The following is a 16,813-nucleotide window of genomic DNA, read 5'->3' on the forward strand; positions in this document are numbered from 1 at the left end:
AAACGATGCATTTCTTCTCCGGTGCTAAGTCCTCTCTGTTTGTGGCGGACCCCCAATTCTCGCGGGCCATCTGCTCGATGATCCAGAACCTGGATGCCGATATTCGAGGGGCCGCAGGAGCGACCGCGGCTCTTGCAGGCCGAGAGGCAGACAGCTGGATTTATGGGCTGTGGGAGGCCAACGATCAGCCAGTCATTTGTCATCAGACAGCAGGGCCCTCTAATTGGACTGGAGGCATAGGGGGGGGGGGGGGAAGTTGAATCAATGAGCTAACTCACGACTTTTAAACTCGGTCCATTCCCCCCCCAGATAAAGATGTGTGCTCATTAGCATAACCATGCTTTACATGCAGACCAGCCAGCTGCGTCACATGACGCTGGACCGCCGACGGGAGACCATCGAGGAGCCGGGGTCATCGCCAGGGTCATCGCCGGCGGTCGCCTTTTTAGTAGTCCCCAAAAGCGTGGTTCACATCGCAGAATTAGCATCCAATCACTCGTCATGGAAGAAATCTATTAAACGCCGGCAAAATGAATATATTTGAATGCAAATTCAGAGGACGGCTGCAAAGTTATTTGGCAAAACGAAGGCGATGCAGCTGCTGGATCCAGAATGATGAGGAGGCAGATGGAGAGTAGGTGGCGGTAATGAGGAGAACAGGCCACACTTTTCTTTTCTTTACTGCCTTTGTCTGGTCAGCGATGTACTGTATATGAAATGCCTATACCTGTGTGTGTGTGTGTGTGTGTGTGTGTGTGTGTATGTTGCTCAGATGAGTTGAGCTGCTCAAATCCTGTTTTTGTCATCTATAAAACATCAAACAGTTTCCTTTCCTCCAATTTTTTTCTGAGCTTTTGGTTCTGACAACTTTCTTTTTGTTAAGTAATCTATTTTATGCTTTTAGTAGAACTTAAAGTGACCGTGAGGAACTTTTAACTGGTTCTGAACCCGTCTCAGTGTAGTCCTGGTCCTCTATACACCTCAGTGTAGTCCTGGTCCTCTGTAGACCTCCATCAGTAAACACACCAACAGAGAGATAACTAGTGTACAAGAATAACTTGAATAACACTAGTTATACACACGTAAACATGAATTTTCTTCTATCCTTTACACACATTGTACACTAGTTATACTCACATTGTACACACGTTGTACACTAGTTATACACACGTTGTACACACGTTATACACTAGTTATACACATGTAAACATGAATTTTCTTATTTCCTTTACACACATTGTACACTAGTTATACACACATTGTACACACGTTGTACACTAGTTATACACACATTGTACACTAGTTGTACACTAGTTATACACACGTTGTACACTAGTTATACACACATTGTACACTAGTTGTACACTAGTTACACACACATTGTACACTAGTTATACACACATTGTACACACGTTGTACACTAGTTATACACACATTGTACACTAGTTGTACACTAGTTATACACACGTTGTACACTAGTTATACACACATTGTACACTAGTTGTACACTAGTTACACACACATTGTACACTAGTTATACACACATTGTACACTAGTTGTACACTAGTTATACACACGTTGTACACTAGTTATACACACATTGTACACTAGTTATACACACGTTGTACACTAGTTATACACACATTGTACACTAGTTATACACACATTGTACACTAGTTGTACACTAGTTATACACACATTGTACACTAGTTGTACACTAGTTATACACACGTTGTACACTAGTTGTACACTAGTTATACACACGTTGTACACTAGTTGTACACTAGTTATACACACGTTGTACACTAGTTATACACACATTGTACACTAGTTATACACACATTGTACACTAGTTATACACACGTTGTACACTAGTTGTACACTAGTTATACACACGTTGTACACTAGTTATACACACGTTGTACACGCGTTATACACACATTGTACACTAGTTATACACACATTGTACACTAGTTATACACACATTGTACACTAGTTGTACACTAGTTATACACACATTGTACACTAGTTGTACACTAGTTATACACACGTTGTACACACGTTGTACACGCGTTATACACACGTTGTACACTAGTTATACACACATTGTACACACGTTGTAAACGCGTTATACAGACTACCCCCTGGATCAGCTGTAGATATAACGCTGTGTGGACAGATCCAGGAGCAGTCGAGTGTCTCCAGTCGATATGCAGCAGAGCTGGAAGCCTTCTCAGCGTCAGATTGAATTTTCCTCAGTAATCGCTTTAGTTTCTATCCAATTCGAGCCCAATTACGTCGCACCGGCCCGGCAGGCTGCCTCTCTTTCTTTCCCCCCGTCCCACTAGTGGAGCTGACGGCGCTGCAGAACCAGAGCCCTGCTGATGTTTGACTCTTTTGTTCTTGATTGGATTTTAATTGTATCGGCTACTTAAACCTTATTTATCCTTGTTAGAGAAATGACTGCAGGATGCAGGTTGCTCTGCAGCTCCTCCTCTCAATGTGACGGAGGAGATCAGAAACAACGTCCACAACAAAGTCGCCGATTGGCTTCAGTCCTAAAACAACTTATTTTATTTTGACACTACAGTTGATAAAAACTATTTTAACGGATAGATATCACAATGAAAATGAAGCATTATCTAATGGTGACTTTGAAGAAATCTACAGATGCAAATGGACGTAAAAATTAGCCCTTAATTTGTGTATTTAGAATGTTCTTCTTTCCTTTAGTCAGAAATAATCTCAAAATGGACCATCGCATGAGAAACAATGTTTTCGCCTCGTTCATACACAAAGTTGTCCTCCTGTAAACGTCCAGTTTCAAGTGCGGCTTTGCATGGATTCTTTTTAGCTGCACAGCTTTCTCCTGCTCGTCAGTTTTTTTTTAATCTTAAATATTGTGCACACTTTGGTAATCCCCTATGAAATACATACTTATCCTTTAATATGTCTTGATTCCCTTTTCCATCCACGTAATCCGCCGAGCCAAAGGCCCCACAGAGCGACACTGAAACTCATCTCTGCTTCTGCTTAACAGCTTCTTCTGGCATGCGCTGCGTAAAAAAGTTATAGATTTTTATGAAATTGGAGACTTGTAGCCGTGCCGGCTGAGCTGGTTCAGTCCTAAATCACATCTGAGGCAGATATCTTTCTCCAGAGGGGAATGAAATAAGCCCTCAACTCCTTGGACGTTTAATCAACCAATCCCAGCTATGGGTCCCTGTAGGGGACAATCTCATTGGGGGGATGGGTGGAAGTGCCTCAACCACTCATGTTGCTGACGGCCGTACGGCTCCCCCCGGCTCGGGCTTCAAGAGGGGGGGTCGGTTAGTGGCGAGTCCAGGTATGCTGGCCACTTCAGGATGGGTCAATCCCATTCCTCTCGGGGTCCATTTAGGCAAACAGGACGAGGGTTTGGAATTGAGTGCAACCTCCACCCACCCCCCCGGAGACCTCCACTGAAGTCAGCTATGCTGTTTAGCTGCAGTGCTAATTTTACGCAGCTCGATTACGACCACCGAGAGGTAACAGGAAACTTATTTCAAACCTGGGCAAACCTGCATGCACGCAGACTTATTATTAACCCCAAATTACCTCTTTAACCCAATTTAAGTCAAAGCATTCCACGTGTTACACATACAAGTTATTAATATCATCATTTAGCAGCAGCAGAAGGAGAGTTTGAATCCGTCTTTAGACCTGCTGCTTAAACTGGTTTTATGATGTAGGACTGTAGAAATGTTGTTGTTTAATTGCAACTCATGCTGTGTGTGTGTATTGTTAGTAATTTGAATCCAAAGCTCACAGTTTATGTGCTTACACTGTGCATATAAAGTAGAGAATAAAATGGACCATCAGCCCCTGATTGCTGAACGGGCCAAATATCACTCAAAGATGCACAAAATGACCACAGAAAGGCACAAAATGACCACAGAAAGACACAAATGACCACAAAATGACCACAGAAAGACACAAAATGACCACAGAAAGACACAAATGACCACAAAATGACCACAGAAAGGCACAAAATGACCACAAAATGACCACAGAAAGGCACAAAATGACCACAAAATGACCACAGAAAGACACAAAATGACCACAGAAAGGCACAAAATGACCACAAAATGACCACAGAAAGACACAAAATGACCACAGAAAGACACAAAATGACCACAGAAAGACACAAATGACCACAAAATGACCACAGAAAGGCACAAAATGACCACAAAATGACCACAGAAAGGCACAAAATGACCACAAAATGACCACAGAAAGACACAAAATGACCACAGAAAGACACAAATGACCACAAAATGACCACAGAAAGACACAAAATGACCACAGAAAGGCACAAAATGACCACAAAATGACCACAGAAAGACACAAAATGACCACAGAAAGACACAAATGACCACAAAATGACCACAGAAAGACACAAAATGACCACAGTAAGACATAAATGACCACAGAAAGACACAAAATGACCACAAAAAGGCACAAAATGACCACGAAAAGGCACAAAAAGGCACAAAATGACCACGAAAAGGCACAAAATTACCACAAAAAGGCACAAAATGACCACAGAAAGACACAAAATGACCACAAAAAGACACAAAATGACCACAGAAAGACACAAAATGACCACAAAAAGGTACAAAATGACCACAGAAAGGCACAAAATGACCACAAAATGACCACAGAAAGACACAAAATGACCACAAAAAGGCACAAAAAGGCACAAAATGACCACAGAAAGACACAAAATGACCACAAAAAGACACACATGACCACAGAAAGACACAAATGACCACAAAAAGGCACAAAATGACCACATAAAGGCACAAATGATCACAGAAAGACACAAATGACCACAGAAAGACACAAATGACCACAAAAAGGCACAAAATGACCACAGAAAGGCACAAATGATCACAGAAAGACACAAATGACCACAGAAAGACACAAATGACCACAAAAAGATACAAATGACCACAAAAAGGCTCAAAATGACCACAGAAAGGCACAAAATGATCACAGAAAGACACAAAATGACCACAGAAAGGCACAAATGATCACAGAAAGACACAAATGACCACAGAAAGACACAAATGACCACAAAAAGGCTCAAAATGACCACAGAAAGGCACAAAATGATCACAGAAAGACACAAAATGACCACAAATGACCACAGAAAGGCACCAAATGTCATCTGGCTCTCCCACCTCTTTAACACGAACACATACTCATACACTTCCACACATATGGAGGATTGGGACTAAATTAAATTGTGTTTCTTATTTGAAAGCACTTTTTTTGCAGTCAAAATAACAATTTAAACTTTGCGTAAACAAACTTCAGACCCACATCGGTTCTAAGGGGCTCAAGTCGACACCTGGTCGTGGTTGATTTTGTCAAATGTTCTGAAAAGTCATTATTTTTGAAGCGATAACATTATTTATTTTTTTATCTGTGAAAAACAGGATTGTCTCTGATATAAGAAAAAAAGGATTTCCGTGCTGGAGCTTTTTTTTTCACAGTACAATTCATTAAAATACGTGTTTATCAGTACGAAAACCTTCCCCGGTGCTTTAGTAGCATTTTCATTTGCTTCTACATTCTGAACTCAATCTTCCTGCTTTTTGCTCAAATTGATTTTTGACAAAGTTTCACACTCTTTTCTAAAGAAAAATAATTACCGAGTAGCCTGAAGTTCTTATGTTCTGGTCCGCTCAGGAAGGATTTTCCATTCACGAGTTTGCTTTGAAATAATTTTTCCCTCGTCTGTCAGAAGGCGATCTGATGAAAAGAAGTCACCACTTTGGAGAGAATTGACTTGGAAGTGTGAGAGATTGGTTGGTTCGCTGGATCCGAGCTGAAATATTTAGGGTCGTGGGTGTCACGCCGGCCCTTTAACGGCGACCGTGGATAGTTTTCGGAAGAAGTTCAGAAAAAGCCAGGGGCAAGTATCTGTCTCCGAGACAGAGGAGGATACTCGGTGTGAAGAACTGAGGGAATGGCTCTTTGCAGTCAGAACATTACCTGCGAGGCCGCCCCTCCCTGAAATAGTGCGAATGCATCTGAGTGCCGGTCGCGGTGAATCTGGTTCTGTATTTTGTACGAATGCTTTCTCTTGTATCGGAGCATCAATTCTTTACTTTTCTTGAATAGCTTTGAAGACTCTCAATATGACCCTAAATGTGTTAAATGTTTGCGGGAGTTCCTCAAGGAACCCTCCCGGATCCCCTTATTATTGTAAGATGCTGGTTCATCGTTAAAGGCTCCTGAAAACCTTTTTCTTTTAGCTCTTATATATAATAAAATATTTAAAATAAATTTAAATTTAAAAGTTAAATGTTTCTATTGTTAATGGTGCAGCCATTTTGAACATGTTTCATCATGTGTGCGAACATGAAATATCTTCATGTGTTGGAACGAACAGTTTTAAAGAATAGGGCTGCAGCTAACGATTATTTTCATTGATTATTAATCTGTCGATTATTTTCCCGATGAATCAATTAGCTGTTTGTAAAATGTCAGAAAATGGGGGGGAAATATCGACCAGTGTTTCTCAAAAGCCAAGTTGACATCCTAAAATGTAATTTGAAAGATATTCAGTTAACAGGAGTAAAGAAACCAAAACATATTCACATTTTAAAAACGGGAAATCAGAGGATTATGACTTAAAACATCTAATTAATTCGGTGACAGTTGTCAAAGTTGATTTATATTATTTGACAACTTATCGATTGATCATTGCAGCGCTAATAAATAACGTATTTTTCTCTGATGACAAGGAGGCTTCTAAAAGTGAATTATTTATTTGCATCTTCTTTTGTTGGACAGATCTTTGTCAGTATTCTGTACCCCGTTAGTTCTGTGTCTGTCTCAGTGTCTGTTAATCACTCATTCCCTTCACCTGCCCAGCCACTCCTCTGCCTCCTTGATTACTAATGCCCTACACCTGTGGTGTCCCCTTATATATACTCCCATTCTTTCCCTTGTCCCTGCCAGATTGTTGTCGTTGTTGTCCCTGTTAGTCTTTTGTGTCATTTCACTTTCCAGCCTGAGTTCCATGTTTTTCCTTTTTCTTAGTAAAAAGAGTTTTTTGTTTCCCCCGTACCTGGACTCCTGCCTAATTCCCCCCCTTGTGATTTAAACTGCAACTTGCTGTTTAGGACATAGACATGTAACGTTACATAAGAAGTGGACGTAGTCGTCATGATGTCACCCGCTGGTTTGTGGACTGAGGTTTGGACTTCGGTGATTTCGTTAAAAAAAAACTACCTATTACCCTTTTTTTTTTTTTTTTTTACCTCTGTAAATTGGCCGAATATAAATCTGCTGCATTAAAAACACAAACGTTGTGCTTTGATTGTAATTTTACACGTGTGTTGATGGCATATATTTGTGTTTGCAGTCAAATTAAACATTTAGCCTTTTTCCATGCCAAACATGTCTAAATAATGCACACAGGACTTCCAGGCCAATGTAAAGTCCATTCTAGGGCTCGGCCCGCTCTGCTGGGGGCTTTCCTGATTTAATTACCTCAAACGTTTCCGTTCCACATGAGGGAATAGTAAGCTGAGCCCCCTCGGGTGCACAGCCGGTACACCTGAACACGTCCGGCCACCTCCTCCGGTGTGTCGGCGCAGTACACGGGACCATTAAGAGGTTTCCTGTCCAGTAGGAATTGTGCCTCAGTTCCCGTCTCGACTTTTAACAGTCCCGCCACCACAAAGTGTCCAGAAGAAGAGCTGCCCGTGGATGTTCTCGTCACGAGTGGGTAATTAATCATCCGGCTAGATGATATATCTGAGCATATGCAGGCTGGAAGTATTGATTTGGTTTTGGCTTTCAGCTCCGTGTTATGAGCCGTTGACAAAGATGCAGCCAACATGGCGCAGAAGTGGCCTCCGGTGTTCCCGCGTTCTATTCTTTGTGTCGTTGGTCATGGTGTCCGAGGCTCATAATCCACACTGAAGCGGTTTCCCTTCACCTGCAGCAGAAAATCCATCAGCGTGATACAGCTTCAAGTACAGAGGAGGAGGATAAGAGTTCAGAGTGTGAAATGATTTTCTTACATTTCATTTTGTAAGCTCCGAGCAGCGAAACTGTGCTCGGCACTCACATCCTGGAGGTCCCATGTCCTCGATGTGGCATGAATCAGTCCCTCAAGGATCAGTACACGGGAGAGGTAATTAACTTTGGGGGAAAAAACATACACCGGTGGCCGTAAATAAGAATATGCAGATCTCAACGAGTTGCTGCACATCACCTGTAAATCTCAACGTTTCATCAGTGGCATTAATATGCACAACGGGGTCGATATGTTGCCGTTTACCCCGGCTGTCAACATTAACATGACGTGTGGGTGTGCTAGGTTATGTTAATGGGGCATGAGGGAGTGATTTTTATTTTAATGTTTTTGCAGCGATTAATCAATTTCATGTTTTTTTGTGTTTTTTTGTGTTGACAGAACAACACATCATGGAGGCCGCAGTCGTGTCAGGAGTGTAGCTGCCACGGCGACGTGGCCGTCTGCCGGCTCAGCCACTGCCCCAACCCACAGTGTGACTTCCAGAGGGTAAGACGGCTCTACGCCGAGGTGTCTGGCTGCTTTGCCAGTTCTCTTATGGACCAACCGCAGAAGGCAATTCAAAAGGAACAAGATGGTTCCCTGCAGCATGTTATTCTCCACCGAAAAGATCAGCATTAAAGACAATTACTGCGGATGTTTGTGCCTTTTTTAAAAAATGTAGTTTCATTGAGAAGAAAAAAGAAGGAAAGAAAGCTTAAAAGTAATTTCCTTTCTCAAACACGGGTAAACGCAGATTTTCAGAGGCAGATTAACACACATTCGGTGTGCCAATGAGTCGGCTATTTGGGGTGTGTGTGTGTGTGTGTGTGTGTGTGTGTGTGTGTGTGTGTGTGTGTGTGTGTGTGTGTGTGTGTGTGTGTGTGTGTGTGTGTGTGTGTGTGTGTGTGTGTGTGTGTGTGTGTGTGTGTGTGTGTGTGTGTGTGTGTGTGTGTGTGCGTGTGTGTGTGTGTGTGTGTGTGTGTGTGTGTGTGTGTGTGTGTGTGTGTGTGTGTGTGTGTGTGTGTGTGTGTGTGTGTGTGTGTGTGTGTGTGTGTGTGTGTGTGTGTGTGTGTGTGTGTGTGTGTGTGTGTGTGTGTGTGTGTGTGTGTGTGTGTGTGTGTGTGTGTGTGTGTGTGTGTGTGTGTGTGTGTGTGTGTGTGTGTGTGTGTGCGTGCGTGCGTGCGTGCGTGCGTGCGTGCGTGCGTGCGTGCGTGCGTGCGTGCGTGCGTGCGTGCGTGCGTGCGTGCGTGCGTGCGTGCAACAGTTAAGTCCCATTGATGTGATTATATAACGTTAGCTAGTCTTTGGAAACAACGGAGCTCAGAGGAATAATATATAGCAGTAAAAGTGTGTACAGATTGTAAAGCCCTCTGAGGCAAATTTGTGATATTGGGCTTTACAAAATAAACTGAATTGAATTGAAAAGGACCACACAGTTGCCGAATAATTAATCAGTGTCTTGTTTTGACACAGTAGTTTCAGATCATTAAGCTTCATAAGATCAGCTTCCAACCTTTTAGGTTGAAGTGCAATATTTAATTTAGACTAAATATATCATTAAATTAGTCTGGGATGGCAGTTTAAGCTGCAGCGTATGTTAAACTAAGATAACATTAACTAACATAGTTAGCACAGGTATCTAACTTTGATTAACATAGTTAGCTCAGGTAGCTAACGTTAACTAACTTAGTTAGCTTGGGTAGCTTACATTGACTAACATAGTTAGCTCAGGCAGCTAACGTTAACTAACATAGTTAGCTCAGGCAGCTAACGTTAACTAACATAGTTAGCTCAGGCAGCTAACGTTAACTTACATAGTTAGCTCAGGCAGCTAACGTTAACTAACATAGTTAGCTCAGGCAGCTAACGTTAACTAACATAGTTAGCTCAGGTAGCTAACGTTAACTAACATAGTTAGCTCGGGTAGCTTACGTTGACTAACATAGTTAGCTCGGGTAGCTTACGTTGACTAACATAGTTAGCTCAGGCAGCTAACGTTAACTAACATAGTTAGCTCAGGCAGCTAACGTTAACTAACATAGTTAGCTCAGGCAGCTAACGTTAACTAACATAGTTAGCTCAGGTAGCTTATGTAAACTAACATAGTTAGCTCAGGCAGCTAACGTTAACTAACATAGTTAGCTCAAGTAGCTTATGTAAACTAACATAGTTAGCTCAGGCAGCTAACGTTAACTAACATAGTTAGCTCAGGCAGCTAACGTTAACTAACATAGTTAGCTCAGGTAGCTTATGTAAACTAACATAGTTAGCTCAGGCAGCTAACGTTAACTAACATAGTTAGCTCAGGTAGCTAACGTTAACTAACATAGTTAGCTCAGGTAGCTTATGTAAACTAACATAGTTAGCTCACGTCGCTAACGTTAGCTTGAATAAACTATTTATTTAGCAAGGAAAAAAACTTTGTTTCAACTGATATAAATAAAGTGTTGGTAGTATTAGATAAAGCAATTCAAAGGTTTAGCATTAGCTTTTTAACCAGGCTTAAATTACAAATATTGTTACTGCAGCAGATTAAGCTTAAAATGTCAGTTCGGCAACATGGATTGAGTCGACTCTGGTTAGCCGATGAAAATGTGAAGTATATTTATATATATTTAATTCGCCACGCGACAGCAAACGGAACAAAATGAAAAGTTTTAAATATTCAAGATCCTGTTTTTGTGATTTAAACTGCCTCATTACATTTGCACTTCGAAGTGCAGATTTACTTTGAAGGCCCTTGTAATCACTTGTCTTTTGTGAGTTTCCCTTACAATAAGATTCATTGAAATGACAGCGCATTGTGCAGCAAAGTCTGCAGATGTGAGACCTTTTGATTTGCCACAATGACGACTGTTCGGAGACTGTTTGTCTGGTTTTAATTCACAGAGGCACATTTTCAAAGCTCCTTTTCACTCCCTCTATCCGGCTGTTCCTCCCTGTGCTTCTTCCTAAATGTGATTTAAACCTCAAAGCCTGCGGTGAGGCCATCAAATCCAATCCCAACCCTGAGCTAAGGCAACAATCCCGGTCTAATGAATTCCACTCTGCTGGCTTGCAATTCAATGTTGATTAAAAATTAGTCATCATGCCCACCAAGCCGTGCACTCCCTACATTTACAAAGCTCTTAAAAGGTGACTTTTACTATCTCACCTACAGCGATAGAAAAATAAACATCTGTCTGACTCTTATTAGAGGGCTTTCTTTTGAAATCCGATGCTATTATCGGAAGCTTAAGTTTCCTTGTATTCCTCACCTTATTAACTTTAGTGAAACCCACCTCTAAATGTGTTTTACACTCTGGGTTAACCATCTTCCACAGAGTGAGTATACAGGACGGCTCCTTTTATGTGTTTGTCTAGCAACCTGCAATTTCTGTTTATTGATTAATGGACTAATAGTTGCAGCTCAAACTTAAGATACCAGATTTTTAAAATGTTTTTCGTTGCATAAAACAATAATGCAAATGCATGTTTTCTATTCACTGATGCAATTATTCATACTTAGTTTAGCAATTTTGCCTCTTGTTATTGTTTTCTGTTCCAATTTCAGTTTCATTTTGCAACGTTGTTGGAGATTTACTAAACTAATGAAGGCACGTAAACGGCCTAAATAACAAGCTAAACAAATATCGTAGATCACGCTCGTTCAGAACCAGAACTTTGTGTCACATAGATTGAAAAACTGCATGAACAATTAACTTAAACGGTTTGATATGACGCGTACCAATAATATATGAAGATACATCACCGCCACAGTCCACGACGTCTGGGTTAACATTATCCTGTAATGATAAATCACACATTCACTGACGGGATTGTGGATTTTCCGCGAGAGTATAAAACCTTTTGAGTCTCCCACTTAATAAATACGACTGTTCTCCCCGAGCCTGGACCGCCTCTCTTCATTTGCAGCGATGCATTCTGGAATTAGATCAAAATTCTTCTTTTCTACGGTCACATTTCGGTAATTCAATTCAAGGCGGCAGACATTAGAAAGACAAAAGGCCAGAGGGACTGCACGATGAGAAGGTCAGGAAAAAGAGAGAGGCCAACAGCTTAAATATATGAAAGCAATTAGAGGTTTTAGTGTTTAATTTATTAGCACAAAGTGGCTGTTGTGATGGATGAATTTCCCCGTATGCTGTCGACTGGTTTATCTTTAAAATTGTGTTTGCTCGCCGGTGATCGATGGAGCTCCAACTGCTCCCTCCCCTCCGTTACAGTTGTTATTCATACATTCTTCTGCCTGTTCACATGCATGCGTGGATAAAGGGCTGCGTGTTGAATCCGTATGCGTTCTGTACAACCTCCGTATTGTGCACGCCGCGCACGCCTGATGGAGTCCTCGTGTTTTCATCATTATCCGGCCCCCGTTGTACTAATTGGGTCACATGACGGTTACTTTATATGGAAAATGGGCAGATTGTAGTCGACAGGTTTTTGTCTCCGCGCTGCTCAAGGGACCCGAATACATCTTCTCTTTTCTCTGGGGATTTGTGTGTATTGTGTATTGTGTGTGTGTGTGTGCATGCGTGCTTGTGTGTGTATTCATGTATGTGTGTCTTTTCTAAAGGGCGAGCGCCTGAGGATCCCTGCCAACAAGTGCTGTCCGGAGTGCGTCTCCTCGTCCCAGGGTTCCTGCCAATACGAAGGATTCGTTTACGGAGTAAGTTTCTTATGGTTATGAAATGTAAAATCAATAATGAAGAGTTCTAAAGCTGCATTCTCTCTACTGACCACCAGGGGGCGGCGACTCTGGTTGTATAGAAGTCTATGCTTCATGTGTTAAAGCTGCATTCTCTCTCCTGACCACCAGGGGGCGACTCCTCTGGTTGTATAGAAGTCTATGCTTCATGTGTTAAAGCTGCATTCTCTCTCCTGACCACCAGGGGGCGACTCCTCTGGTTGTATAGAAGTCTATGCTTCATGTGTTGAAGCTGCATTCTCTCTCCTGACCACCAGGGGGCGACTCCTCTGGTTGTATAGAAGTCTATGCTTCATGTGGTAAAGCTGCATTCTCTCTCCTGACCACCAGGGGGGCGACTCCTCTGGTTGCATAGAAGTCTATGCTTCATGTGTTAAAGCTGCATTCTCTCTCCTGACCACCAGGGGGCGACTCCTCTGGTTGTATAGAAGTCTATGCTTCATGTGTTAAAGCTGCATTCTCTCTCCTGACCACCAGGGGGCGACTCCTCTGGTTGTATAGAAGTCTATGCTTCATGTGTTGAAGCTGCATTATCTCTCCTGACCACCAGGGGGCGACTCCTCTGGTTGTATAGAAGTCTATGCTTCATGTGTTAAAGCATGCATTCTCTCTCCTGACCACCAGGGGGCGACTCCTCTGGTTGTATAGAAGTCTATGCTTCATGTGTTAAAGCATGCATTCTCTCTCCTGACCACCAGGGGGCGACTCCTCTGGTTGTATAGAAGCCTATGCTTCATGTGTTGAAGCTGCATTCTCTCTCCTGACCACCAGGGGGCGACTCCTCTGGTTGTATAGAAGTCTATGCTTCATGTGTTAAAGCTGCATTCTCTCTCCTGACCACCAGGGGGCGACTCCTCTGGTTGTATAGAAGTCTATGCTTCATGTGTTGAAGCTGCATTCTCTCTCCTGACCAACAGGGGGCGACTCCTCTGGTTGTATAGAAGTCTATGCTTCATGTGTTAAAGCATGCATTCTCTCTCCTGACCACCAGGGGGCGACTCCTCTGGTTGTATAGAAGCCTATGCTTCATGTGTTAAAGCTGCATTCTCTCTCCTGACCACCAGGGGGCGACTCCTCTGGTTGTATAGAAGTCTATGCTTCATGTGTAAAAGCTGCTGGAAAGACTGAAACCAGAAGGCCGGTGGCTGTTACAGCAGAAGATTAATGCCTTTTGCTTTCAATTACCACCCCAGAGGGTGGTGTGTGTTTCTCTCGTCTAAGTGGGAAACCGTAAATTCTAAAAAAATATTACATCCAAGGCCATTACACTTATAAATCACAAGGCATCGGTTTGTTAACTTCCGTCGTTGCTGAATAACTGGTTTCACACCCCCGCCCCCCGCCTCCCGTCCACTAAAGAAACAATCGCTGTCTTGTTCGTCTTCTATCAACTGGCTTAACGAGCTGGCAGCCATCTTGGACAGCGCATGTCCTCTAAGGGGGGGGGGGGGGGGGTCCACTTGGCGTCCCCCTCTCCCCTGGAGAAGTGGCCCTTCATGGAGAGGAGGCGTGGCCTCTTCCTGCAGACATCCCAGAACACAAAGGAACAGGGTTTATTGTTCATAGCACGTTCCTCCGAGGATCGTTGGTTGAACCTTCCAGTAGGAATAAGTTGCAAAATTGGCCGTGAGCCCAAAGCATAAATGTCTTTTGCTTGTTTTCAGACTATCTATTATTTCCAAGGTGAAAAGAAGCGTCTAGATCAATTCTCCATTAAAACTCGTGATTTATTCCGGCAGAAGCTTTTTATTGCACATTCTGACGCCTCAGAAAAACCCAGTAAACACTCCTCGCTTATCAATATGACGCGCTGGTTAAGAAAAAAACATATGTGATGAATACTCTAATTAATACCCCGAGGTGGCGGTGTGCAAAGTGTCGGTTCCATCACTCTGCTCCTGTCAATCGATGGTGATCGATGATTGACAGGCCATGGCGTGTTGGCCTGAGGCCTTTCATCCTCATATGAAGAGCAGGAAAAGATGACGAAGAGCAACGGAGGAAGACTTCCAAACCCGTCTGTCACTGGGCGATAAACACGTCGTGCATATTACGATTAACGTAAAAAACCCACGTGTCATCGCCATCAGTGTAACTGTCTCTCTGCCCCCCCCTCACCTATTGTTGTTGTGTTTCAGAGTGTAACTGTCTCTCTGCCCCCCCACATCTATTGTTGTTGTGTTTCAGAGTGTAACTGTCTCTCTGCCCCCCCCCTCATCTATTGTTGTTGTGTTTCAGACTGTAACTGTCTCTCTGCCCCCCCCCCTCATCTATTGTTGTTGTGTTTCAGAGTGTAACTGTCTCTCTGCCCCCCCCCCTCATCTATTGTTGTTGTGTTTCAGAGTGTAACTGTCTCTCTGCCCCCCCCCTCATCTATTGTTGTTGTGTTTCAGAGTGTAACTGTCTCTCTGCCCCCCCCCTCATCTATTGTTGTTGTGTTTCAGAGTGTAACTGTCTCTCTGCCCCCCCCCTCATCTATTGTTGTTGTGTTTCAGAGTGTAACTGTCTCTCTTCCCCCCCCCTCACCTATTGTTGTTGTGTTTCAGAGTGTAACTGTCTCTCTGCCCCCCCCCTCACCTATTGTTGTTGTGTTTCAGAGTGTAACTGTCTCTCTCCCCCCCCTCATCTATTGTTGTTGTGTTTCAGAGTGTAACTGTCTCTCTCCCCCCCCCCCTCATCTATTGTTGTTGTGTTTCAGAGTGTAACTGTCTCTCTCCCCCCCCCTCACCTATTGTTGTTGTGTTTCAGAGTGTAACTGTCTCTCTTCCCCCCCCCCCAGCATGACAGCCAGTGGAGCCCCTCCCCCTGCTCCCTGTGCTCCTGCTCCAGAGGAGGTGTTTCCTGCAGCTCTCGGCCCTGTGCTCCTCTCAGCTGCTCCGGGGACCAGAGCCCCTTCACCCCGGCTGGAGAGTGCTGCCCCCAGTGCAGCCGCAACGGAGGTGAGGGGTGGGGGTGGGGGTGAGGGGGGGGGGGGGGGGCAGGCAGGCCTAACATGGAGAGAGGGGGGGTACCAGGACTAACACGAAGGGGTGGGTACCAGGACTAACATGGAGAGAGGGGGGGTACCAGGACTAACATGGAGAGAGGGGGGGTACCAGGACTAACACGAAGGGGTGGGTACCAGGACTAACATGGAGAGAGGGGGGGTACCAGGACTAACATGGAGAGAGGGGGGGTACCAGGACTAACACGAAGGGGTGGGTACCAGGACTAACACGAAGGGGGGGGGTACCAGGACTAACACGAAGGGGGGGGTACCAGGACTAACATGGAGAGAGGGGGGGTACCAGGACTAACACGAAGGGGTGGGTACCAGGACTAACACGAAGGGGGGGGTACCAGGACTAACACGGAGAGAGGGGGGGTACCAGGACTAACACGAAGGGGGGGTACCAGGACTAACACGAAGGGGGGGTACCAGGCCTAACACGAGGGGGGGGGACCAGGACTAACACGGAGAGAGGGGGGGTACCAGGACTAACACGAAGGGGGGGGGGGGGGGGGTACCAGGCCTAACACGAAGGGGGGGGGGGGGGCCGTCTGCTCGTTGAACACGAAGCGCGCCTGTTTACGATGAAAGGATTTGACGGGAGGCCGTTTGTTTATCTCGATGAACCGACTCGGATGGAAAACGTGCAATAATTTGCTTTTCAGGAATTTGGTTCTGGGTGGAAACCAGGCGGAGGTTCGAGGTCGCGTGTCAGGGAGGTCAACATGTATAAATTACAAAAAATAATTGACAAAAAAATCAAGAATTCTCATAAATGTGTGAGAAAATAAATCGTATTTAAGATTGTAGTTTTCCCAAAAGTCCTGAAATATATATATAATTTTAAAGAATTTAGTTTTTGAAAGAGCATAATGCTGACATCGGTATGCATCGCGCTTCATTCTCATATTTGTTTGTCTTATGAGAATTCGATGTAAAGATACATAACCACGTTCTTTCTTTCACGTTTTTTTCTCTGTTCTCTTAAGAACATAAATAAATACTCATATGATTCATACCTGAGGTTGATCCTCAT

General features: G+C 43.7%; 1 protein-coding gene across 1 annotated transcript in view; it reads left to right on the forward strand.

The window, feature by feature from the left end:
- Positions 1-16,813, forward strand: part of fras1 (Fraser extracellular matrix complex subunit 1) — a 204,478-nt gene that overhangs the window by 51,133 nt on the left and 136,532 nt on the right. The window contains exons 3-5 of the mRNA XM_034541300.1: positions 8,480-8,587; positions 12,657-12,749; positions 15,568-15,727. Of these exons, the coding sequence (XP_034397191.1) occupies positions 8,480-8,587; positions 12,657-12,749; positions 15,568-15,727 (361 nt within the window). The remainder of the gene's footprint in view (positions 1-8,479; positions 8,588-12,656; positions 12,750-15,567; positions 15,728-16,813) is intronic.

This window comes from Cyclopterus lumpus, chromosome 9, assembly GCF_009769545.1.
Source record: "Cyclopterus lumpus isolate fCycLum1 chromosome 9, fCycLum1.pri, whole genome shotgun sequence".
Taxonomy (NCBI): domain Eukaryota; kingdom Metazoa; phylum Chordata; class Actinopteri; order Perciformes; family Cyclopteridae; genus Cyclopterus; species Cyclopterus lumpus.